The sequence below is a fragment of the Heterodontus francisci genome, chromosome 3 (assembly GCF_036365525.1).
Source record: "Heterodontus francisci isolate sHetFra1 chromosome 3, sHetFra1.hap1, whole genome shotgun sequence".
In the NCBI taxonomy this organism is placed as follows: domain Eukaryota; kingdom Metazoa; phylum Chordata; class Chondrichthyes; order Heterodontiformes; family Heterodontidae; genus Heterodontus; species Heterodontus francisci.
In genome coordinates this window covers 186,702,051-186,727,057 of record NC_090373.1, presented here as the reverse complement: position 1 = coordinate 186,727,057, position 25,007 = coordinate 186,702,051, and the positions used below count along the sequence as shown (strand labels likewise).

At 43.6% G+C, this 25,007-nt stretch overlaps 1 protein-coding gene across 3 annotated transcripts in view; it reads right to left on the bottom strand.

Moving 5' to 3' along the window:
- LOC137365127 (xanthine dehydrogenase/oxidase-like) overlaps positions 1-25,007 on the bottom strand; it is a 151,290-nt gene that overhangs the window by 120,044 nt on the left and 6,239 nt on the right. For all 3 annotated transcript variants that reach the window (XM_068027904.1, XM_068027903.1, XM_068027905.1), the window contains exons 2-6: positions 23,039-23,118; positions 19,717-19,774; positions 13,767-13,863; positions 9,138-9,246; positions 1,641-1,767 (exon numbers count right to left, since the gene is read on the bottom strand). In XM_068027904.1, coding sequence (XP_067884005.1) covers positions 1,641-1,767; positions 9,138-9,246; positions 13,767-13,863; positions 19,717-19,774; positions 23,039-23,098 — 451 coding nt within the window. In that variant the 5' untranslated portion in view covers positions 23,099-23,118. The remainder of the gene's footprint in view (positions 1-1,640; positions 1,768-9,137; positions 9,247-13,766; positions 13,864-19,716; positions 19,775-23,038; positions 23,119-25,007) is intronic.

Below are 25,007 nucleotides of genomic sequence, written 5' to 3'. Positions count from 1 at the left end.
TCATTCCAGTTCAATATTAATGTTCATATGACGAAATTAAGATGCCTCATTCTTGGCAGGTCGGGGTCTTCATGACAATAGTTCGTGACTTGAGGTTTCGTACATCATTATCTCCTAGGTCTCCTCTCTGTCAGTGGATGTGTGTACTACAAACTCTGGTTCTTTGTGAATTAGAATCCAATATAATCTCTGTCATGCTAGGCCCCCATCTGCCAAGAATGACGCACATTAATTTTGTCATGAACATTGATTTTAAGCTGTTACTGGACTGTTACTTGTTGAACAGATCGGCTGTGGCTGGAAAAGACATTTGCCTATTAACAGACGGTGTTTGGAAGGACAAAGCAGCCATTCCCTGACATTCAACCCACAATGGACTTTTGATCACCAGACGTTGAAGTTGGGGGAGCTTGTATTCCAGGTTGACTGCTAAGATGGCTGAATACACAAATGGACATGGGCAAACCAGCTAGTCATATGACTAACCTGGTGGGCAACTTGAGTTTTTTGAATTTGTACAAACAGTTTGGGGAGAAAGCTGTTTGCTCCTGGACTGACAAGATCTCTCCTGTCTGCTCCCATCCCTTTCTCACAAGCCTCTGAATCCACTGAAGACACACGAACCTCAAGAGAGAAAAGTCTCCTACAGCGAACAAAGTTTAAGAAGAATACAGGGCCTCAACGAAAAGCAAGATCTACCTACAATCAAGGACTCTACCGTGAGCGTGAAGGACTGTGACAACTCTTCAGATATTGCCTCAAATCTTTCCATTTTATTTTCTTCTGCTCTTTTCTGTCTCTTTTTGCATGTGTGTATCATGCATGCATGTTAGCGTGGGGTATGGCATGCATCCGTAGGTGTTAAACGAATTAGAATTTAAGTTTAATAAATTTCAACTTTTCTTCTTTAAACCTAAGAAAGGCTGTTTGTGCTGGTTTCTTTACCTTATAATTGGAAAGTGGGGAGCTAAAAACAGGGTGTGTTTAAAATTAAATCCTGTTATGATAAGACCAAATGAAGGCTGAACGGGAACCCTAGACCTCTTTCTCACCTGGTCGTAACAATCCCCTTTACTATTTTTCAGTATTAAACTTTAAAGATTTTAAACTACAGAAGTATTCCCAGAACATGGTTTCCTATACTGCTTCTCAAACAGCTCCTAGTGACCTCTGATGGGCTTATCTAATGTTCTTGTGTTAGTTTTGCATATCTTTCTCCAGCTATTTGCTCTTCTAGTCTAATTTGATTAATACTACATGACATAATACAGACAAAGAAATTCATAATACATTGTACAGAAAGCTACAGTGTACCATATTATGAAGAAATCATTACTTAAAAGAATTTCCAGCTTTCCTTTACCCATGTCCATCTTGTAGGTTATCTTTGTTAAGCATTATTTCTCCCTTGCTTCCATTTGCCCCAATCCAAATTCCATGTCCCTTTTTACTCTACTTTTAATCCCTCTGACAGGTACCAGTGTGTTTAACTCTGCCCTGATTGCTTCATGAATTAGTTCGTTCCTCTATGGAACATGTATCAGTCCCTAGATTTAAACAGTCTTTAACTCTCCTGAACCTTTACTGGACAAGGCAAGCCTAGAACCCCCTGTCACTGAGTCACAACAAACACACTTTACCTTGGAGCGTGTCTTCAATTTCCTCCATTGTGGGTTTCAGATTGTTCCGTAATAAAGTGTACACAGACATGACGATTCCAGGGGTGCAGAATCCACACTGAGAGCCGTGAGCTTTTGCTATTCGTTCCTGGTGAAGCAATGAAAGACAAGGTTGACGGTAAGAAGATTGATCAGCCATGGAAGGCCTCATCAGCGGCAAAGATCTACATAGAGAGTGGGATTGCACTAGCTCTTTTGAAGAAAAACACCAGCACAGATTTGATGGGCTGAATGGCTCAGCTTCTACTGATTTGATGAAGGTTATGAGGGAATAATGAAATAGGATGGCATTCCTGGACATGTGCAGCATTTTATTGGCTGGTGAATTTGTTATGACACTCCCATCACTCAATATAAGTTTCAGTGTTTGTTTTGTTACAAATAAATTGCGCACTAACAAGGCATAGTTTTTGGAGGAATAGTTAGTAATTTGCCTGTTGCCAAGCTCTTGAACTGTTCTATGCCTGTCAATTTAACTAGCCATAGCCATAGATCTCACTAACAACCTTGGGACTTGTGGTATTAGCCGTGTCCATAGAGTTACTGACAGCCTGGTGTCTGTGGTATTATCTGTGTCTGTAGAGTTACTGACAGCCTGGGGCCTGTGGTATTATCTGTGTCTGTAGAGTTACTGACAGCCTGGGGCCTGTGGTATTAGCTGTCTCTGTAGAGTTACTGACAGCCTGGGGCCTGTGGTATTAGCTGTGTCTGTAGAGTTGCTGACAGCCTGGTGCCTGTGGTATTATCTGTGTCTGTAGAGTTATTGACAGCCTGGGGCCTGTGGTATTAGCTGTGTCTGTAGAACTCACTGATGGTTTGTTTCAGTTAGATCACTGAGTAGCTATTTCTCAGACCCTGTGTGCGCAACGACCCCATACCATTATAATAAAAGCAAAATACTGCGGATGCTGGAAATCTGAAACAAAAACAAGAAATGCTGGATTCACTCAGCAGGTCTGGCAGCATCTGTGGAAAGAGAAGCAGAGTTAACGTTTCGGGTCAGTGACCCTTCTTCGGAACTGACAAATATTAGAAAAGTCACAGATTATAAACAAGTGAGGTGGGGGTTGGGCAAGAGATAACAAAGGAGAAGGTGCAGATTGGACCAGGCCACATAGCTGACCAAAAGGTCACGGAGCAAAGGCAAACAATATGTTAATGGTGTGTTGAAAGACAAAGCATTAGTACAGATTAGGTGTGAATATACTGAATATTGAACATCAGCAAGTGCAAACCTGAAGAAAAACAACCTGAAAAAAACAGTGGGTAAGCAAACTGAACAAACTAAGATGAAATGAAATAAATGCAAAAAAAGATTGAAAAAATGTAAAAAGGAATGCAAAAAAAAAAAGGAAGAAAAAATAACTAAAAATGACTAAAAATGAAAGTAAAGTGGGGGGCTGTCATGCTCTGAAATTATTGAACTCAATGTTCAGCCCGGCAGGCTGTAGTGTGCCTAATCGGTAGATGAGATGCTGTTCCTCGAGCTTGCGTTGATGTTCACTGGAACACTGCAGCAATCCCAGGACAGAGATGTGAGCATGAGAGCAGGGGGGAGTGTTGAAATGGCAAGCAACCGGAAGCTCAGGGTCCTGCTTGCGGACTGAGCGGAGATGTTCCGCAAAGCGGTCACCCAGTCTGCGTTTGGTCTCCCCAATGTAGAGGAGACCACATTGTGAGCAGCGAATACAGTATACTACATTGAAAGAAGTACAAGTAAATCGCTGCTTCACCTGAAAGGAGTGTTTGGGGCCTCGGATAGACCCCATACCATTACGTAGCTCAGAAGAAAGTCAACCAGACTCTTGCTGGAAAGTGGACAGGTGCAGCTATCAGTGGATGACAGGGTTCATGGTAAATGGCCCATCAGCATCACTGTGTGAAATCACACAGGAAGAATGACTATTTGCCAAGATACAGGAGATCGCTGATCCCTGTGAAAATCTACCACATGTTACGACTGAGGCGGGAGGAGTGCACTGTCTTTTCCAATTCCACTTCTGCACAGGTCACAACATATATTTAAATGTTTACTCAGTTACCGATACAGCCAATCACATACTCTTTTTTTATCCCAGAATAAAATATACCAAGCAGGTTTCTTTAATAGACAACAAAATTATCAGTCTATTATGAAACAAGACTTAACTAGTAATGAAGAAAAGCATTAACACACAGCTTGAAATATGAAAGTTCCCTTTTTAAATTCCCGAATGACACGCACACACTGGAAAAAATACAGAAATTCTCTCTGCAGGGGTCTGTTACAAAAAATAAACAAAGGAAAAAGACTACTTTGGCCAAATACCTGCTAATTCTTGACAAAAAAAAATATGGAAGGAAGTCAGTTGTCCTTTTTTTGATCTGGTTTCCAGCAGTATGAAGACAGGTGACTCTGATTGTTTCAGAAGCAGTTGATTCTGGAGATGTCGAGAATTGTTCTAGCAGGGCTTCCAGGAGAAATGTGGCATCAAGGTTTTCACCTGCACACACTTGAATCTCAGGATTTTTTTCCAGCTTCTCAGGAGCTATGCAGCACCGGAGATTTTAGCTGTCCCACACTGGATCTTTGCAGGATTTCTTCAAAGAGGTAGTGAAATAAGTGAGCTGGGTGGTTGCTTTTTCCTTGGCAGGAAAAACACCAACTGTCTTCAAACTGTTCACACCCCAACTAAACTGAAAACAATATCCAAACCCCTAAACAGAGAGACAACCTCCTGACCTCCTGTTGCGGGACAACTCAATCACCACACGAGGAGACTCAGGAACAGGATTCGATCATTTATTGAAGCATATGCAGGGAAAGACTATCTCGGGCAGTCCAAGCTAGCACTCTGATTTTACATTCAAAGTTGCCAGTTTATATACATTTCTTGTCACGCAATATGGTCATACAATGAATAGTTAGAACATAGAACATAGAACATTACAGCGCAGTACAGGCCCTTCAGCCCTCGATGTTGCGCCGACCATCTGACCTACACTATTCCATTTTCATCCATATGTCTATCCAATGACCACTTAAATGCCCTTAAAATTGGCGAGTCTACGACTGTTGCAGGCAGGGCGTTCCACGCCCCTACTACTCTCTGTGTAAAGAAACTACCTCTGACATCTGTCCTATATCTGTCACCCCTCAACTTAAAGCTATGTCCCCTCGTGTTTGCCATCACCATCCGAGGAAAAGGGCTATCATTATCCACCCTGTCCAACCCTCTGATTATCTTATATGTCTCTATTAAGTCACCTCTTCTCCTCCTTCTCTCTAACGAAAACAACCTCAAGTCCCTCAGCCTTTCCTCGTAAGACCTTCCCTCCATACCAGGCAACATCCTAGTAAATCTCCTCTGCACCTTTTCCAAAGCTTCCACATCCTTCCTATAATGCGGTGACCTGAACTGCACGCAATACTCCAGGTGCGGCCGCACCAGAGTTCTGTACAGCTGCAGCATGACCTCGTGGCTCCTAAACTCGATCCCCCTACTAATAAAAGCTAACACACCATATGCCTTCTTAACAGCTCTATTAACCTGGGTGGCAACTTTCAGGGATTTATGTACCTGGACACCAAGATCTCTCTGCTCATCTACACTACCAAGAATCTTCCCATTAGCCCAGTATTCTGCAATCCTGTTACTCCTTCCGAAGTGAATCATATCACACTTTTCCGCATTAAACTCCATTTGCCATCTCTCAGCCCAGCTCTGCAGCCTATCTATGTCCCTCTGTAACCTACAACATCCTTCGGCACTATCCACAACACCACCGACCTTCGTGTCATCCGCAAATTTACTAACCCACCCTTCTACACCCTCATCCAGGTCATTTATAAAAATGACAAACAGCAGTGGCCCCAAAACAGATCCTTGCGGTACACCACTAGTAACTAAACTCCAGGATGAACATTTACCATCAACCACCACCCTCTGTCTTCTTTCAGCTAGCCAATTTCTGATCCAAAGCACTAATTCACCTTCAATCCCATACTTCTGTATTTTCTGCAATAGCCTACCGTGGGAAACTTTATCAAACGCCTTACTGAAATCCATATAGACCACATCCACGGCTTTACCCTCATCCACCTGTTTGGTCACCTTGTCAAAAAACTCAATAAGGTTTGTGAGGCACGACCTACCCTTCACAAAACCGTGCTGACTATCTCTAATGAACTTATTCTTTTCAAGATGATTATAAATCCTATCTCTTATGACCTTTTCCAACATTTTACCCACAACCGAAGTAAGGCTCACAGGTCTATAATTACCGGGGCTGTCTCTCCTCCCCTTCTTGAACAAGGGGACAACATTTGCTATCCTCCAGTCTTCCGGCACTATTCCTGTCGACAATGACGACATAAAAATCAAGGACAAAGGCTCTGCAATCTCCTCCCTGGCTTCCCAGAGAATCCTAGGATAAATCCCATCTGGCCCAGGGGACTTATCTATTTTCACACTTTCCAAAATTGCTAACACCTCCTCCTTGTGAACCTCAATCCCATCTAGCCTAGTAGTCTGTATCTCAGTATTCTCCTCGACAACATTTTCTTTCTCCACTGTAAATACTGACGAAAAATATTCATTTAACACTTCCCCTATCTCCTCCGATTCCACACACAACTTCCCACTACTATCCTTGATTGGCCCTGACCTATCTCTAGTCATTCTTTTATTCTTGATATACCTATAGAAAACCTTAGGGTTTTTCTTTGATCCTATCCGCCAATGACTTCTCGTGTCCTCTCCTTGCTCTTCTTATCTCTCCCTTTAGATCCTTCCTGGCTAGCTTGTAACTCTCAAGTGCCCTAACTGAGCCTTCACGTCTCATCCTAACATAAGCCTTCTTCTTCCTCTTGACAAGCTCTTCAACTTCTTTAGTAAACCACGGCTCCCTCGCTCGACAACTTCCTCCCTGCCTGACAGGTACATACTTATCAAGGACACGCAGTAGCTGCTCCTTGAATAAGCTCCACATTTCGATTGTGCCCATCCCCTGCAGTTTCCTTCCCCATCCTACGCATCCTAAATCTTGCCTAATCGCATCATAATTTCCTTTCCCCCAGCTATAATTCTTGCCCTGCTGTATATGCCTGTCCCTGCCCATCGCTAAGGTAAACCTAACCGAATTGTGATCACTATCACCAAAGTGCTCACCAACTTCTAAATCTAACACCTGGCCGGGTTCATTACCCAGTACCAAATCTAATGTGACATCGCCCCTGGTTGGCCTGTCTACATACTGTGTCAGAAAACCCTCCTGCACACACTGGACAAAAACAGACCCATCTAAAGTACTCGAACTATAGTATTTCCAGTCAATATTTGGGAAGTTAAAGTCCCCCATAACCACTACCCTGTTACTCTCGCTCCTGTCAAGAATCATCTTTGCTATCCTTTCCTCTACATCTCTGGAACTATTTGGAGGTCTATAGAAAACTCCCAACAGGGTGACCTCTCCTCTCCTGTTTCTAACCTCGGCCCAGACTACCTCAGTAGACGAGTCCTCAAACGTCCTTTCTGCCGCTGTAATACTTTCCTTGATTAACAATGCCACACACCCCCCCTCTTTTACCCTCTTCTCTGTTCTTAGTGAAACATCTAAATCCCGGAACCCGCAACATCCATTCCTGTCCCTGCTCTACCCATGTCTCTGAAATGGCCACAACATCGAGATCCCAGGTACCAACCCATGCTGCAAGCTCACCCACCTTATTCCGGATGCTCCTGGCGTTGAAGTCGACACATTTTAAACCAAGCTCTTGCTTGCCAGTGCCCTCTTGTGTCCTTATAACCTTATCTCTGCCCTCACTACTCTCAACATCCTGCACACTGGAACTACAATTTAGGTTCCCATCCCCCTGTTGAATTAGTTTAAACCCCCCCGAAGAGCACTAGCAAATCTCCCCCCCAGGATATTGGTACCTCTCTGGTTCAGGTGAAGACCATCCTGTTTGTAGAGGTCCCACCTACCCCAGAAAGAGCCCCAATTATCCAGGAAACCAAAACCCTCCCTCCTACACCATCCCTGCAGCCACGTGTTCAACTCCTCTCTCTCCCTATTCCTCACTTCGCTAGCACGTGGCACGGGCAACAACCCAGAGATAACAACTCTGTTTGTTCTCGCTCGAAGCTTCCACCCTAGCTCCCTGAATTTCTGCCTTAAATCCCCATCTGTCTTCCTACCTATGTCGTTGGTGCCTATGTGTACCACGACTTGGGGCTTCTCCCCCTCCCCCTTGAGGATCCCAAAAACACGATCCGAGACATCACGTACCCTGGCACCTGGGAGGCAACACACCAACCGTGAGTTTATCATGTAGCTCTCTGATTAATCAGTTTTGTCGTTTTCAGTGTTCAACAGATGTCTCCAGTCTTAGTTCTTGATCACATTAACTAGACCTTCCACGACTTGTTGATTGTGCAGTCTGGGCCACATCCTAGTTTCAATCACTCCCTTACCTTGCCCCCAGCAGCTTGTTTGTTTATTTCTCATCCTACCTGTTGTATATTCTGCTGAATTGCTTTTCTAACCCTCATGTTATTTCTTCTTAACGCTTTCAGCTCCATAAACCTTGACATGTCGCTTCTCTGTAACCATTTTTCCCCAGGTCAACAAGGGTTCTGTTGTTTACTGAGCCCAAAGTACATGACTTCCAGCACAGGTGGTTTTCAAACAACATCTCAAGTTGGTGAACTTGGTTAAAAAAAAACACATCCATGGAATCTTTTCAGTTTTAACACAAGTCCTCAAAAAAAAAGAAAAAAAAGAAGCACTTTCATAACACTCAGCATAAAACAACAGTCTTGTCCTGGCAGGAAAAGAGACAAGGAAGGGGAGAACGAAACAATAATATTTCAAACTCATGCAATAAGGTGGTAAGTACGACAAGGAGATGGTGGTAATTGCAGGAGTGGCGTGGGATGAAGTTTGAATAGGTCCAGAAGCTCCCACCATTTCATAGAGTTATAGAATAATACAGCACAGAAGAAGACTATTGTGTTGACCGTTCCTGTGACAGTTCTTTGGTACAGCCATCCGACTAATCCCACTCTCCAATTCTTTCCCCTTCGTCCTGCAATTTTTTCCTTTCAGGTATTTATCCAATTCTCTTTTGAATGTTACTATTGAATCTGCTCCCACTGTTCTTTCAGGAAGTGCATTCCAGATCACAACAACTCACTGTGCAAAAAAAAACTCCTCATGTAGTCTCTGATTCTTTTGCCAATCACTTTCAATCTTGAACTCTGGTTATTGACCCTTCAGCCATTGGAAACAGTTTCTTCTTATTTACTCTACCTAAACCCCTCGTGATTTTGAACATCTCTATCAAATCTCCTCTTAACCTTCTCTTCTCCAGTCTCTTCAGATAACTGAGGTCCATCGTCCCTGGAACTATGATAGAAAATGTCCTCTGTACCCCCTCAAGGAAGTCATGGCGCCAGTACAATCTGGAAGGCTTACCTGGACTGGGTGAAGCCGAGTGGTGGTGCTGCCAATTCCTTCCACAGTGGTCACGGCGGTGCGGTGCAGGGAGCAGAGTGGCGCTAGGCAGGCGTTCACAGCAATGTGTCTTGGGTGGCTCGGTTAAGGAGGGCTGGTCACTGTATGCAGAAGCCCAGAAGAATGCGAAGCAGAACACATCATTACATGTCTGTGGGGAACCACGAGGGTAAAATGGCTAAGTGTAGCATGCTCGGGAGCAGGGGTTGGCAATGTGTTCATACACGGACACCAGTGTCTGTAGTAAAAAATTTCGATGTCCTTGACTAGTAATTTCAGGAATTAGAAATTTCTCATTGGCTTCCTCTTTCCAACCAGACTGGTTTTAAAAGAAAAATCACAATTGTCAGTATCATAGCTGACAGGTGCTGAGAGTGGGAACAGCAGTTTCCGAACTTCAGACAGATTCGTGGTTTTCCTGCGGATTCCGATTTTTTAAAAAGCCCACCTGAAAAGCATAAAGCTGTCCAAAGTTCAGAAGCTGCTGTTCCTCATCTCAGCACCTGTCAGCTGAAAGTTGAGATTTTTTTATAAACTGGCCAACCGCAAAGCTGCTTTGCTGACAGTTCCTGCCCTCAACAACTGTCAGATAGAGCAGGAGAGGGAAAACGGACAGAGAGAGAGAGAGAGAGAGAGCGAGGGGGGATCGAGTGATCAGGCATGACATGGGGGATAATATGGAGGGGGGACAACATAGAGGGAGGAAAACAGAGAGAGAAGAACACAGTGAGGGAGGGCACAGAGAGTGAGGGGGAGAGACAGACAGACAGGGAAAGAAAGGAGGGAGAGAGAGGGATCAAGATCACTCCTCGCAGATGGACATCTATACAGAATACTTCACATCACTAGAAGAGGTGTGCGGGCAGCCACTGACTACCTGTGCTAGCAAAAGAAATGCCAGCCATCTCACTAAATCAGCGTCCAACATAGTGATGAGAAATTAGGTCAATAAATTAGTCTTCTCATTTAAAGCTTCTTTGCAAAAATGCACATTTGTTGTTGTTTTGATTAACAGATAAATTTTTCACGCCTTTATCTTTCCAAAATTGTCTCACCAGCACCCCATGTAAGACCAAAGTGTAATGTAGCCCCCTCACACGAAAAGGTTGGACACCCCTGCTGCAAGCCTTTAACCTTGTGCTTTAAAACAGCATTGCAGCTAGATTGTTTTAAAATACAAGTTTAAAGGCTTGTGTTATGTAAACTCATTTTAAAATGGCAAAAGTCACTTAAGAAATGCCTATTTCTATTCTCTGGCACATATTACTTTCACTTGGGGCACAAGCTAAGTGACATGTTGAAAGTTGCTGGACATTTACTTCTATATAAATGCCACAATTTCACTGCTCTCCATTTGGAGTCACATTGTTCCAGAACTTGTATTGCAATGAAAATAGGCAAGAAAATCCAAGGAATTTCTAGAAGTTCCTCATGAATACAAGAGTATGGTGAAATGGGACTGAGTGATATTGGCAAAAACAGGATGTTGCTGACCCATATACAATAGTTAGTAAATAAAATGTAACAGATAGTTTAATTAACCTTAATCTGTTGAACTGGCTACGATTCCTTAACAAAATCCATGACGTATTTGCAGTTTTAAAAACTGTTGGGGAAGACATAGTAAAACTTTATTCTGCTTCAACTACCATGTTAGAAACAGTCATTAACTGATTTTTTTGCTGCAAATTGGATTAAAGGACAAGTTTTACAAGTGTACTAAAGATCAGTAACTGCAATGTGCATCACTTACTATCAAGTTTTAGGGAATATAACATGAGTGGCCAATGTCATTTGAAAGTCATCTGTATCAATTACTTTACATTAAAAGTGCATCTTTGTTATTAGATAAAAGATTTGGCTTGGACATAAATTGGTTAGTCTGCAGTACAATCTTACAGTTAGTGACTAAATAGTTAGTAACTGAATAATACATGCAGTAACAACTGTTCAACGTTTTGCAGAAAAGCTTTTAGTTAATCATTTTGTCAGAGCTGAATCAGAATCAATAGTGTTCGACTGAGATATAGACGTAAGTGAATTTAAAAGAATCACTTTGTTGGAGGAACTGCAGGGTGCTCTTTATTTGCAATTGTAATTATTTAATTTTGTCACTAGCTTCAGTGAGCAAATGACATTTTGCCCATGAGAGACACTGCTGTTTCTGTATTTTAGAATCCAGGACCTAGTTTAACAGCCTTCAAGATGAATAAACTAGTGTTGTCTATCTACCGTTAATCTCTCTATCCCTTCCTGTCCCATTTTATTTTTTGCTTTACATGACTCTTCTGAAATGCTATCTTCTCTATCCTATAAAATTCTCTTGATTTGGAGATCATTTTGTTGGATGTCTGTCTTCAGGGCGGCACAGTGGCGCAGTGGTTAGCAACGGAGCCTCACAGCTCCAGGGACCCGGGTTTGATTCCGGGTACTGCCTGTGTGGAGTTTGCAAGTTCTCCCTGTGTCTGCGTGGGTTTTCTCCGGGTGCTCCGGTTTCCTCCCACAAGCCAAAAGACTTGCAGGTTGATAGGTAAATTGGCCATTATAAATTGTCACTAGTATTGGTAGGTGGTAGGGAAATATAGGAACAGGTGGGGATGTTTGGTAGGAATATGGGATTAGTGTAGGATTAGTATAAATGGGTGGTTGATGTTTGGCACAGACTCGGTGGGCCGAAGGGCCTGTTTCAGTGCTGTATCTCTGATCTAATCAAACACATATTACAAGCAGGTAGAGAAGCTGCCTCACCTCAACAACCACAATAACAATCCTCTCCTTGAGTCTCATGGCTTATTGGATGAATTTGTACTCTTGGCCACAGTGTGAATCCACAGAGGTCATCTGATAAGGTCCATCTACCACCCCGTGACATCGTGTAGCTAGCTCTATTCTATCACCAAAAGTAATTTGCATTGGTATTGCTTACTATTTTGTTTGCTTGCTAGCTAATACAGTTGTGCTGCTCTCCATTGGCGTTTGTATGCTTAGCTGCTTTATTTATAGGGAGAAATGTGTTTTAAATCGGATTGTGTTTTGGTGACAATACATTGTCTAGACACTGTATATACAGATTAATTGCCCCCATGTCCATGGCTGAGTCAATAATTTTGTAAAAGTTGCCTGGTGCAACATGTCAGTCAGTACCTTTCCCTTGTCGGGAGGAATAGGTGACTTTGGACTTGTTTCCCAAAGCTCTCCATCACTGGAGGTTTTTCCCTGTCTCATGTCTGGGTCTGCTGTAGATTAACTGACAGAGATTTATTGCTATGAGCAGTCAACATCATTAACGTATCAAGTGACTGCCAGGATGGCAGAAGGCGAATTAGATGGGCCTTCTTTTTATTGTCTAGCAATTCCTATGTTGCTACAACTCTAAGTCCACGATCAAATACTCCCAGCAAGGAATTATATTCGTATTGGAGGAGCATCTTATAATCATGACTACAATTTTGCATCTTTCTGTGTCTGACCTGCGCTTCAATCTCATTCACTTCCCCCACTGGGAATGTGGGATCATAGAATTGAAGGGACTGAAAATATCAAGTCAACGTGACACTGCCAATAAGCAGGCAATCAAAGACCTTTACAAAGATTTAGAGGCAAATTTACTCCACAAATAACGAACAAGCAACTAATCCAACAGAGATAAATAAAAGCAAAATACTGCAGATGCTGGAAATCTGAAACAAAAACAGAATGCGTTGGAAATACTCAGCAGGTCAGGCAGCATCTGTGGAGAGATAAGCAGAGTTAACATTTCAGATCTGTAACCTTTCATCTCTGGTGTTCTGATGAAAGTTCACAGACCTAATACGTTAACTCTGCTTCTCTCTCCACAGATGCTGCCTGACCTGCTGAGTATTTCCAACGCATTCTGTTTTTGTTTTAGTTTAACAGAGACTTATTTACAGTAGAAAATCTCTTATCTAATTCTTTGAGTTTGCAAAATAATGAAAATAGACTCCAAGTCTAGGAATGAATCTTTTTTTAGGTATGTGTTTTACATGCACATAAGTATGAGGGTCATTTTCACCTTCATCGCCTGGAACCTGGAGTTGACATACTGGCTGGGACGATCAACTTTGCCAGATGTCAACTCCCATGTTTCCTCTCTTTCAGAAAAGTTAAAGTTGACTCTTCTTTGCATCCACCTGATTTTTCAGATCTTACTCGGACAAAAATTGTCTCCTTCTATCTTGTGGAATGAGAGTTACCAGAATATCATGGATTTTGAGCATCAAGCTATTCAGCTTTAAAGAGGAGCCATCAGTCAAATGCAATGTGTACCGAACACAAAGACTATATATTTGGAAAATGGCCCTCTTTCCTCTTCCAGTTCATGGAAGAAGAAAAACAGGCGCCAGTGATGGAGTTTATAGTGGAACCAGTTGGGCTAACTCCTGACAGGTGAAGAGCACCCTGGGATTAATAGTATTTAGGCCTATTGTGTGAATTAGTGTTGTTAGTGGTTGGAGACGGAGCACTTTCCAGTAGATAGAGTGCACACTGATGCACTTTTCCTTTTCATTTGTTCAAAAGGAAAATTGTTTTTATTTCTGGAACATCATACAACTGTTAGTGAAAGGATACAGGATCTTCTTTTCAAACAAGTCATATTTGGAGAGCATCACAGTGCAGGAGCCACATCCTCCTTCCCCGCAGCCTAGCTTGGTCCCAGTCAGACCCACTGGTGCAGTTATATTAAGGAAAACCTTGGTCAACTGTTCCATAACTGACACACACCCAACTAAATGCGTCCTAGCTGATTGCACATAGTGTTGCTGCTCGAGATGTAGGATAAGCAACACAGGGCAACCAACACCACAAGCACTACAGAGGTTCAAAGAGAAGGTCCGTCACCATCATACCAGAGCAACAAAGAATTTTTTTAAATTCTTTTATGGAATGAAAGGCATTGCTGGAAAGGCCAGCATTTGTTGCCCATTCATAATTGCCCTCGAGAATGTTGTGGTGAGCAACCCTTTTTTATGTTGAAGGACTGACCACGTAGGGTGTTTAGCAGGGTATTTACAGATGAACCAGTTGGGCCAGTGATGGAGTTTACAGTGAAACTAGTCGAACCACTGATGGAGTTTACAAAGGAACCAGTTGGGCCAGTGATGGAGTTTACAGTGAAACTAGTCGAACCACTGATGGAGTTTACAAAGGAACCAGTTGGGCCAGTGATGGAGTTTACAGTGAAACTAGTCGAACTAGTGATGGAATTTACAGAGAAACCAGTTGGGCCAGTGATGGAGTTTACAATAAAATCAGTTGTGCCAGTGATGGAGTTTACAGAGGAATGAGTTGTGCCAGTGATGGAGTTTACAGAGGAATCAGTTGTGCCAGTGACGGAGTTTACAATGGAATTAGTTGGGTCAGTGATGGAGTTTACAGAGGAACCCATTGGGTAGTGATGGAGTTTATAGTGGAACCAGTTGGGTAGTGATGGAGTTTACGATGAAATCAGTTGGGCCAGTGATGGAGTTTACAGAGGAAACAGTTGGATAGTGATGAAGTTTATAGTGGAACCAGTTGGGCTAATGATATAGCCTACAAAGGAACCAGTTGGGCCAGTGATGGAGATGACAGTGAAACTAGTCGAACTAGTGATGGAATTTACAGAGAAACCAGTTGGGCCAGTGATGGAGTTTACAGTGGAATCAGTTGTGCCAGTGACAGATTTACAATGGAATTACTTGGGTCAGTGATGGAGTTTACAGAGGAACCCGTTGGGTAGTGATGGAGTTTACGATGAAATCAGTTGGGCCAGTGATGGAGTTTACAGAGGAAACAGTCGGATAGCGATGGAGTTTGTAGTGGAACCAGATGGGCTAATGATATAGCCTACAAAGGAACCAATTGGGCCAGTGATGGAGATTACTGTGAAACTAATCGAACTGGTGATGGAGTTTACAGAGGAACCAGTTTAGGCCACTGATGGAGTTTACAATGGAATCAGTTGTGCCAGTGACGGAGTTTACAATGGAATTAGTTGAGTCAGTGATGGAGTTTACAGAGGAACCAGCTGGGTAGTGATGGAGTTTATCGTGGAACCATTTGAGTTAATGATATAGCTTACAGTGGAACTTGTTGGGCCAGTGATAGAGTTTACAGAGGAACCAGTTGGGTCAGTGATGGAGTTTACAGAGGAACCAGTTGGGTCAGTGATGGAGTTTACAGAGGAACCAGTTCGACCTGTGATGGAGTTTACAATGAAATCAGTTGGGCCAGTGATGGAACTTACAGAATAACCAGTTAGGCCAGTGATGGAGTTTACAGTGGAACCAGTTGTGTCCTTGACGGAGTTTACAATGGAATTAGTTGGGTCAGTGATGGAGTTTACAGTGGAACCCATTGGGTAGTGATGGAGTTGTCAGTGGACCCAGTTGGGTAGAGATGGGGTTTACAGTGGAACCCATTGCGCCAGTGATGGAGTTTACAGTGGAATCAGTTGTGCCAGTGACAGAGTTTACAATGGAATTAGTTGGGTCAGTGACGGAGTTTACAGTGGAACCCGTTGGGTAGTGATGGAGATTACAGACGAACCAGTTGGGCCAGTGATGGAGTTTACAATGGAATCAGTTGTGCCAGTGACAGAGTTTGCAATGGAATTAGTTGGGTCAATGATGGAGTTTACAGAGGAACCAATTGGGTAGTGATGGAGTTAAAAGTGGAACCATTTGGGCTAACGATATAGCTTACAATGGAGCTTGTTGGGTCAGTGATGGAGTTTACAGAGGAACCAGTTGGGTCAGTGATGGAGTTTACAGAGGAACCAGTTGGGCCAATGATGGAGTTTACAGTGGAACTTGTTGGGCCAGTGATGGAGTTTACAGAGGAACCAGTTGGGCCAATGATGGAGTTTACAGTGGAACCAGTTGGACCAGTGATGGAGTTTAGAGTGGAACTTGTTGGGCCAGAGATGAGTTTACAGTGGAATCAGTTGGGCCAGTGATGGAGTTTACAGAGGAACCAGTTGGGCCAATGATGGAGTTTACAGTGGAACTTGTTGGGCCAGTGATGGAGTTTACAGAGGAACCAGTTGGGCCAATGATGGAGTTTACAGTGGAACCAGTTGGACCAGTGATGGAGTTTAGAGTGGAACTTGTTGGGCCAGAGATGAGTTTACAGTGGAATCAGTTGGGCCAGTGTTGGAGTTTACAGAGGAACCAGTTGGGCTAGTGATGGAGTTTACAGTGGAATTAGCTGGGCCAGTGACGGAGTTTACAGTGGAACCAGTTGGGCCAGTGATGAAGTTTACAGTGGAATCCTTTGGGCCAGTAATGATGTTTACAGAGGAACCAGTTGGGCCAGTGATGGAGTTTAGAGTGGTACTTGTTGGGCCAGAGATGAGTTTACAGTGGAATCAGATGGGCCAGTGATGGAGTTTACAGAGGAACCAGTTGGGCCAATGATGGAGTTTACAGTGGAACTTGTTGGGCCAGTGATGGAGTTTACATAGGAACCAGTTGTGCCAGTGATGGACTTTACATAGGAACCAGTTGTGCCAGTGATGGAGTTTACAGAGGAACCAGTTTTGCCAGTGATGGAGTTTACAGAGGAATCAGTTGGTTCAGTGATGGAGTTTACAAAGGAACCAGTTGTGCCAGTGCTGGAGTTTACAGTGGAATTAGTTGGGCCAGTGGCGGAGTTTACAGTGGAATCAGTTGGGCCAGTGATGGTGTTTACAGAGGAACCAGTTGGGCTAGTGATGGAGTTTACAGTGGAATTAGCTGGGCCAGTGACGGAGTTTACAGTGGAACCAGTTGGGCTAGTGATGGAGTTGACAGTGGAACCCTTTGGGCCAGTGATGGAGTTTACAGTGGAATTAGTTGGGCCAGTGACGGAGTGTACAGTGGAACCAGTTGGGCCAGTGATGAAGTTTACAATGGAACCAGTTGGGCCAGTGATGGAGTTTACAGTGGAACCAATTGGGCCAGTGATGGAGTTTCGAGAGGAATCAATTGGGCATGTGATGGAGTTTACAGTGGATTTAGTTGGGCCAGCAAGCTATGTGACTCTCTTGTTTAAAATTCTTTCCTGGGATGTGGGCTTCGCTGGCAAGGCCAGCATTTATTGCCCATCCATAATTGACCTTGACAACTGAGTGGCTTGTTAGACCATTTCAGAGTCAACCATGTAGGCCAGACCATGTAAGGACGGTTAATTTCCTTCCCGAAAGGGCATTAATGGTTTTTAAGACAGAGGCTTTTAAGACAATTAATGTTATTTTCATGGCACTATTACTGAGACTGGCTCTCACTTCCAGATTTTTATGAACTAAATTAATTTAAATTTCACCAGTGACTGGTCCCCTGTGAATTAGCCTGGGACTCTTGATTACTATGATAAATTAAAAGCCAAATACTTCAAATGTTGGAAATCTGAAATAAAAACAGGAAATACTGGAAATACTCAGCAGGTCTGACAGGTATTAATTATGAGCTCAGTGTTATTACCACTACACCTCCACCTCTCCTGCCCACAAGGTAATTATCCATAATGGAATGCACCTGTAAGAACTAAAATCAACATAAGATATAAGGAGGTTCAATAAAGTAACCAGAAAATAGATACGCTTTCCCAATCAGGTCAGACTTTATATATTCTGATAAAAAGGATATAGAGGCACTGGAGAAGGTGCAATAAACATTTACAAGGATGGTACCATCCATGATTGTTATAACTATCAGCAAACATTGAAAAGGCTGTGATAATAAAAGCAAAATACTGCAGATGCTGGAAATCTGAAATAAAAACAAGAAATGCTGGAAATACTCAGCAGGTCTGGCAGCATCTGTGGAGAGAGAAGCAGAGTTGACGTTTCAGATCCATGACCTTTCATTAGAACTGGCAAAGGTTAGAAAGGTTGGGGTGGCACAGTGACACAGTGGTTAACATCCACAGCTCCAGCGACACGGGTTCGGTTCTGGGTACTGCCTGTGTGGAGTTTGCAAGTCTTCCCTGTGACTGTGTGGGTTTCCGCCGGGTGCTCTGGTTTCCTCCCACCACAAAAGACTTGCAGGTTGATAGATAAATTAGCCATTGTAAATTGCCCCTAGTGTGGGTAGGTGGTAGGGAATATGGGATTAATGTAGGAGGGAATGCGGTAGGGAATTTGGGATTAATGTAGGATTGGTATAAATGGGTGGTTGATGGTCAGCACGGGTTTGGTGGGCTGAAGGGCCTGTTTCAGTGCTGTATCTCTCTATGACTCTGTAAATGTAATAGGTTTTAAGCAAATAAAGCAGGGTTGGGGCAAGAAATAACAAAACAGAAGGTGTTGATAGGACAGGGTCACTGAGAATAACTGACAAGAAGGTCATAGAGCAAAGACAAATAGTATGTTAATGGTGTGCTGAAAGACAAAGTGTTAGTGCAGAGAGGGTGTTAATGGATAGAAAAATTAACAGCCCTGGCCCAAAGCACAAATATAAAAACAGAACAGTGGGCAGGCACATGGTAAAAAAAAATGAATGATGAAACAAACTAAAATAGAATTAAAAAAAGAAAAAATAACTGCAAATAAAAAAGGGGGCCCATCATGCTCTGAAATTATTGAACTCAATGTTCAGTCTGGCAGGCTGTGCGTGCCGAATCGGTAAATGAGATGCTGTTGCTCAAGCTTGCGTTGATGTTCACTGGAACACTGCAGCAAGCCTAGGACAGATATGTGGTTATGAGAGCAGGGGTGTGTATTAAAATGGCTGTGACTCTTTTCTCTCGGGAAGCCAAGACTGCGTGGGTGACCTGATAGAGGTCATTAAGATTATGGAAGTTTTTTATAGGGTTGACATTGAGAAGATGTTCTTGAGAGTAGACCAGGGACCACAAATAAAAGATAGTCACTAATAAATTCACAGAGAGGGGTTAGAATGTGGAACTTACTACCACATGGAGTGCTTCAGGTGAATAGCATAGATGCCTTTAAGGGGAAGCTAGATAAGTGCATAAGGGAGAAAGGATTCGATGGCTTTATTGAAGGAGTTAGGTGAACTTGGATGGGAGGAAGATAATGTGGAGCATAAACACTTCCACAGACCAGTTGCACTGAATGATCTGTTGCTGTGGTGTAAATTCTATGATAATATAGACAAGCCATCATATCCCTCTGCATCAGTTAATAAAATACTCCAATATCACTGCTTATTCAACTACCTTGTGTAACATCGCTGCATGTTTAATCGCATGCTATTATTTAAATTGTTGGACATTTTGAACAGCGTGGAATGGGAAGAAAATCTTTGATCCAGTTTCTCCGATTCTTACTACAGATTGTTTTAAAGGGATGGTGATGTTAGACAAGTAAAAGTGATGGCCTTGCCTTCTGAGGTGAAGAGACAGAGAAGGAAACATATTTGATGTATTTCACTTATATCTGCAGAGCTGGATAATTATAGGGAACAGAATTTTCAGGTGGCCTTTCATCATATTTGGGACTTGTTGCAAGAGTCAAAGACACCTCCTTCCCTTCCTCCCCAAATCAAACACTGGGAGTCATCAATTGTCCAAACTGACGGTCACCTCTCAAGGATACGTTTCTTTCTCAGGTAGGTTAGAAGGTTCAATTCAGGATCCACATTTTTCTCCACAACCTGTGAACAATGAAAGAAAAACAGACAGAAAGTTTAGCCAGTAACCAGCTCATTTTACAAGGTTGGATCTGACTCTTTCAATTCCCTCATGAGTTCAGGAATTTCAAACTACGAGTTGACTACTCAAAATGGGGGTGGCAACTCAATTTTGGCGGGGAGTTGAGGAGGGGGGGATTGGGAGCAGCTACAATTCCTTAAGTTCTAACACCTTTTCCCACAACCTTCTTCATTTTAAATCGCATGGCACCTTGTGACGTTCCATCATTGTTTCTGGGTAAAATCCTGGATTCTCCAACTGAAGAGCAACTTGGAAGCACCACAAGGAGCTGCAGAGATTCAAGGACCCATCACCATTACCCCAGGACAATTCTCAAATCCATGACCTCCACCAGCTAGAAAGACAAGGGCAACACTTGAACACAAAACCTCAAGAAATAGGAGAAGGAGTAGACCATATGGCCCATTGAGCCTGCTCCACCATTCAAAATGATCACAGTTGATCTTAGGATTCAACTCCACTTTCCTGCCCACTCACCCTATCCCTTGATTCCCTGAGAGATCAAAAATCTGTCTATCCCAGTCTTAAATGTATTCAATGATGGAGCATCCACAACCCTCTGGGGTAGAGAACTCCAAAGATTCACAATCTTTTGAGTAAAGTAATTTCTCTTCATCTCAGTCCTAAATGATTGGCTCCATAATTATTCATTCATGGGATGTGGGCGTCACTGGCCAGGCCAGCATTTATTGTCCATCCCTAATCGCCCTTGAGAAGGTGGTGGTGAGCTGCCTTCTTGAACTGCTGCAGTCCATGTGGGGTAGGTACACCCACAGTGCTGTTAGGAAGGGAGTTTGAATGTTTTAATGAGATCACCGCTCATTCTTCTAAACTCCAGAGAATACAGGCCCACTTTACTTAGCCTTTCATCATAGGACAACACTCTCATTCCAGGGACCAATTTAGTAAATCTTCACTGTACTGCCTCCAATGCAAGTATATCCTTTCTTAAGTGTGGAGAAACTGCACACGTACTCCAGATGTGGTCTCACCAAAATCCTGCACAATCGTAGCAATACTTCCTTATTCCTGTACTCCAATCCCCTTGCAATAAAGGCCAACATGCCATTTGCCTTCCTAATTGCTTGTTGTACCTGTATGTGAATGACATCTCCAAGTTTCACTCTAAGTCACACACCATCCTGACTTGAACACATAGCGTCAGTTCTCCATCAGTGCTTGGAACTCCCCACCTAACAGCATTGAGGGAGTACCTGCACCATAAGTATGACAGCAGTTTAAGGATAAGGCTCACCACCGTCACAAGGGCAACTAGGGAATGGGAAACAAATGCTGACCTTGCCTATCTCTCAAGGGCAAATAAATATAATTCCTTGAATGTTTTCAGAATGTGTTCTTCCCCAGACCAAAATAACTGGGGTTGGAGCATCTACATTGTCTTCACATGTGACATTATTGTGAAGAATTAATTCAATTGATCTGATTCTCCCACGTTTAAAAAATTCTTTAGAACCCCCTTTCTTACCATCTAACTGATTGCAAGTAAGATTCACACCACATTAGTGCCAGGCATTGGCCATCTCGAACAAGAGACAGTGCAACCAACTCCCTATAATATTCAATCCATTACCATCACTGAATGCCCCATGCTTGGGGTTTATCATTGACCAGAAAGTCAACTGGACCAGCCACATAAATGCCATGGCTACGAGAGCTGGTCAGAGGTTGTGTATTCTGTGGTGAGGGACTCAATTCTTGACTTCTGAAAACCTCTCCACCATCGACAAGGCATCACTAACAAGGTCAGCATTTATTGCCCATCCATTTGATGGTGGGTATGAGCTTAGTTCTTGAACTGTTGCAGTTCATGTGATGAAGGTACTGCCATAGTGCTGTTAGATAGGGAATTCTAGGATTTTGACACAGTCACCATGAAGGAACACCGATATATTTCCAAGTTGGGATGGTATGCAAATTGGCGGGGAAATGGGAAGTGCTCCCATGCACTTGCTGCCCTTGGCATTCTAGGTAGTGGAGGCTGCAGGTTTGGAAGATGCTGTCAAAGAAAACTTTGTGAGTAGCAGCAGTGTAAATGTGGATGTTGCACACCGTTATCACTGTGCACCAATGGTGAATGTTTAAAGTGGTTCCCTGGGGTATTTCTCTTTAACTCCTGTGAAAGACTGAGTGAAAAAGCGGACACTGCGTTTCTGCCATTTGTTAAAGTTCCCTGTTTGCCTTGTATGGGGTAGAAATTGTGTCCAGGTGACCTTAGACTTCTCCAGTGGAGCTCAGGTGAAGGGAGGTGCACTTGCCTCCACATGGGCAGATGTGAACCTCACCTGGAAGAAAGTGACCTGGAACCCTAAAGAAAGAGGCCAGGAAGGCCATGGACAGGTCCTCCCACCAGCCTGGCAGGCAAATACCAGGGGTGACCCGAAGAAGTGCTTGTACATTGGAAGTGAGGTGCTCTCCCACTGGCTCTATAAACTCTGGTGGCCTCACTGCTGGATGACACCAGTGATTTTGATTCCATAGTGTCCAGTTTGGGCGCATTACTTTGTTTTTATTTTTGTGCTTTGGATTTGATTGGAAATCGAAGGACTGTCTTCATTGTCCATCCCTGATTGCCCTGAAGACGTTACGAGTCAATAACGTAATGCAGAGCTGGCATCAGTCTTGACCTGACAGAGCTGGCTGATTACCCCTCCATGAAGGAAATTAGTAAACAGGTTGGGCTTTATCTGGTGCCAGCTTATAAATTACCAGATTTATCAAATTCAGTTTCACAACTTGCCATAATGGGACTTCTGAGTTCCAATCCAGCACCGTAGGCTACTCGTGACTAACAAACAAAATTTGACACCGAGCCACATAAGGAGATATTAGGACAGGTGTCCAAAATCTTGGTCTAAGAGGTAGGTTTTAAGGAGTGTCTTAAAGGAGGAGAGTGATGTAGAGAGGTGGAAAAGAATTCCAGAGCTCAGGGCCAAGCATCTGAGGGCAATGCCACCAATGGTAAAGCTATTAATATTGGGATGCTCAAGAGGCCAGAATTGGCAGAGTACAGATATCTCAGAGGGTTGTAGGGCTGAAGGATGTTACAGTGATAGGGAGGGCTAAGGCTATGGAGGGATTTGAAAACAAGGATATGAATTTTATAATCGAGGCATTGCTGGAGCAGGAGCCAATGATCTCTTACTCGCTGCGTGACAGTCACAGACCTCTCAGCCAGTTTCTCGTACCTTCTGTCCATTCACGAAGAAAACAAGCTCATCGCTTTCCTTCATTGTGAGGCTCCCCATAGCACTGCTTTCTTTCTCAGCTGTTAAAAAAACAAAACCAAGAGGCTATTAGACAGCATACAGTGCAGCCCTCCTTAATTCATGAGGATAACAACAACTTGTATTTATATAGCACGTTTAACATAGTAAAATGCCCCAAGGTGCTTCATAGGAGGGCTTTCAAACAAAATTTGACACAAAGCCACATAAAAAGATATTAGGGCAGATAACCAAGAGCTTGGTCAAAAAGGTGAGTTTTAAGGAGTGTCTTAAAGGAGGAAGAGGTTGAGAGGTGGAGAGGTGTAGGGAGGGATTGCCAGCACTTAGGGCCGAGACAGCTGAAGACACCAATTCTTGAGTGATTAAAGTCAGAGGCCAAAACTGGAGGAGAGCAGATATCTTGGAAGGTTTTGGGACTGGAGGAGTTACAGAGATAGGGAGGGGTGAGGACCTGGAGGGATTTGATAAAAAGATGGGAATTTTAAAATCAAGGCTTTGCTTGACTGGGAGTCAATGTAGGTCAGCGAGCACAAGGGTGATGGGTAGCCCTTCACCCCTTTCCAAACCTCACTCACCTCCCAGTATGTGACTTACAAAGAATGAAAAGTAATAATCTGAACCAAGGAAAGGAGATTCAAAAGAAAATTCTGTGTGAAATGAAAAAGCAAAAGAAGAGTTAGAACAATCTGAAACAATGGAAAAGTGGATTCTTTATGATCAGAGATCACATAAAAACAAAGAATGTGTCAAGATTCAGAATGGTTATTGATGGCTGGGTGAATTGGGAAATAGGGAAGGGGTGAGTATGGGATAAAGAGAATGATGGGGTGAGAGTAGGAGAGAGAGAAGAAAGGTGCAAGAATGTAAGAAGGTGAAAGATATGGAGAGAATGGGAGGGAATGTAAGATATGGAAGGCGGAAGGAGGGAAGGATAGAGGATGGGAAAAGGGAAGGATGGGGCAGCGAGGGGTGGGTGTGAAGGATGGGGGGGGAGGGGAGTGAGGGAAGGGTGTGGAGGAAGGGAAGGATGGAGGAGGGGGAGGGAGGAAAGGAAGGATGGGAAGGGGAGGGAGTGAAGGATGAGGAGGGGATGGAGGGAAGGAATGTGGAGGGGAGTTAAAGATGGGGAATGGAGACGGAAGGATGAGGAGGAAATGAGTCAAGGATGGGGAGGGAGGAAAGGAATAATGAAGGAGGGAGAGAGACAGAGGGAAGGATGGGGAGAGGGATGGAAAGAAGGATGTTGCAGGAAGGAAGAGAAGGATGGAGAAGGGGAACGAGTGAAGGAGGAAGAGAGGGAGGGAGCGAGGGATGGGGAGGGGAGGGAGGGAAGTATGGAGGAGGTGGAGGGAAGGAAGGGAAGGAGGAGGGATGAGGGAGGGGATGGGGAGGGAGAGAGAGAAGGATTAGGGAGGGAGAGGGAGGAAGGATGGAGAGGGAAGGGATGGAAGGATGGAATAGGGGGAGGAAGGGAGGGCAGGAAGGATGGTAGAGGGGAGGGAGGGAGGGAGGGAAGGATGGGGCAGAGGGAGGCGAGCCTGTCTAATAGCCCCGCTGAAACACATTTTTCTGGGAATGGAAAAGGCAGCTCCTCCCACTCGCCATTGCCTGCTCCATTGAGCAATCCGTGTGCAGCCAGTGCATTTCCTGCAATGACTCCTTCTCCCTCCCCTGTCTGCCATCTTCAGAACATAAGAACAACATAAGAATATAATAAGTAGGACCAGGAGCAGTCCATTCGGCCCCTTGATCCTGCTCAGCCTTCAACAAGATCATGACTGATATGATCTTGGCCTTACCTCTACTTTCCTACCTGTTCCCCATAACCCTTGAATCTATCTATTTCAACACTTTGGGGAAGTAGATTCCAAAGAAACACGACCCTCTGGGAGATGGAATTCTTCCTCATCTCTGTCGTAAAAGGCCTTAT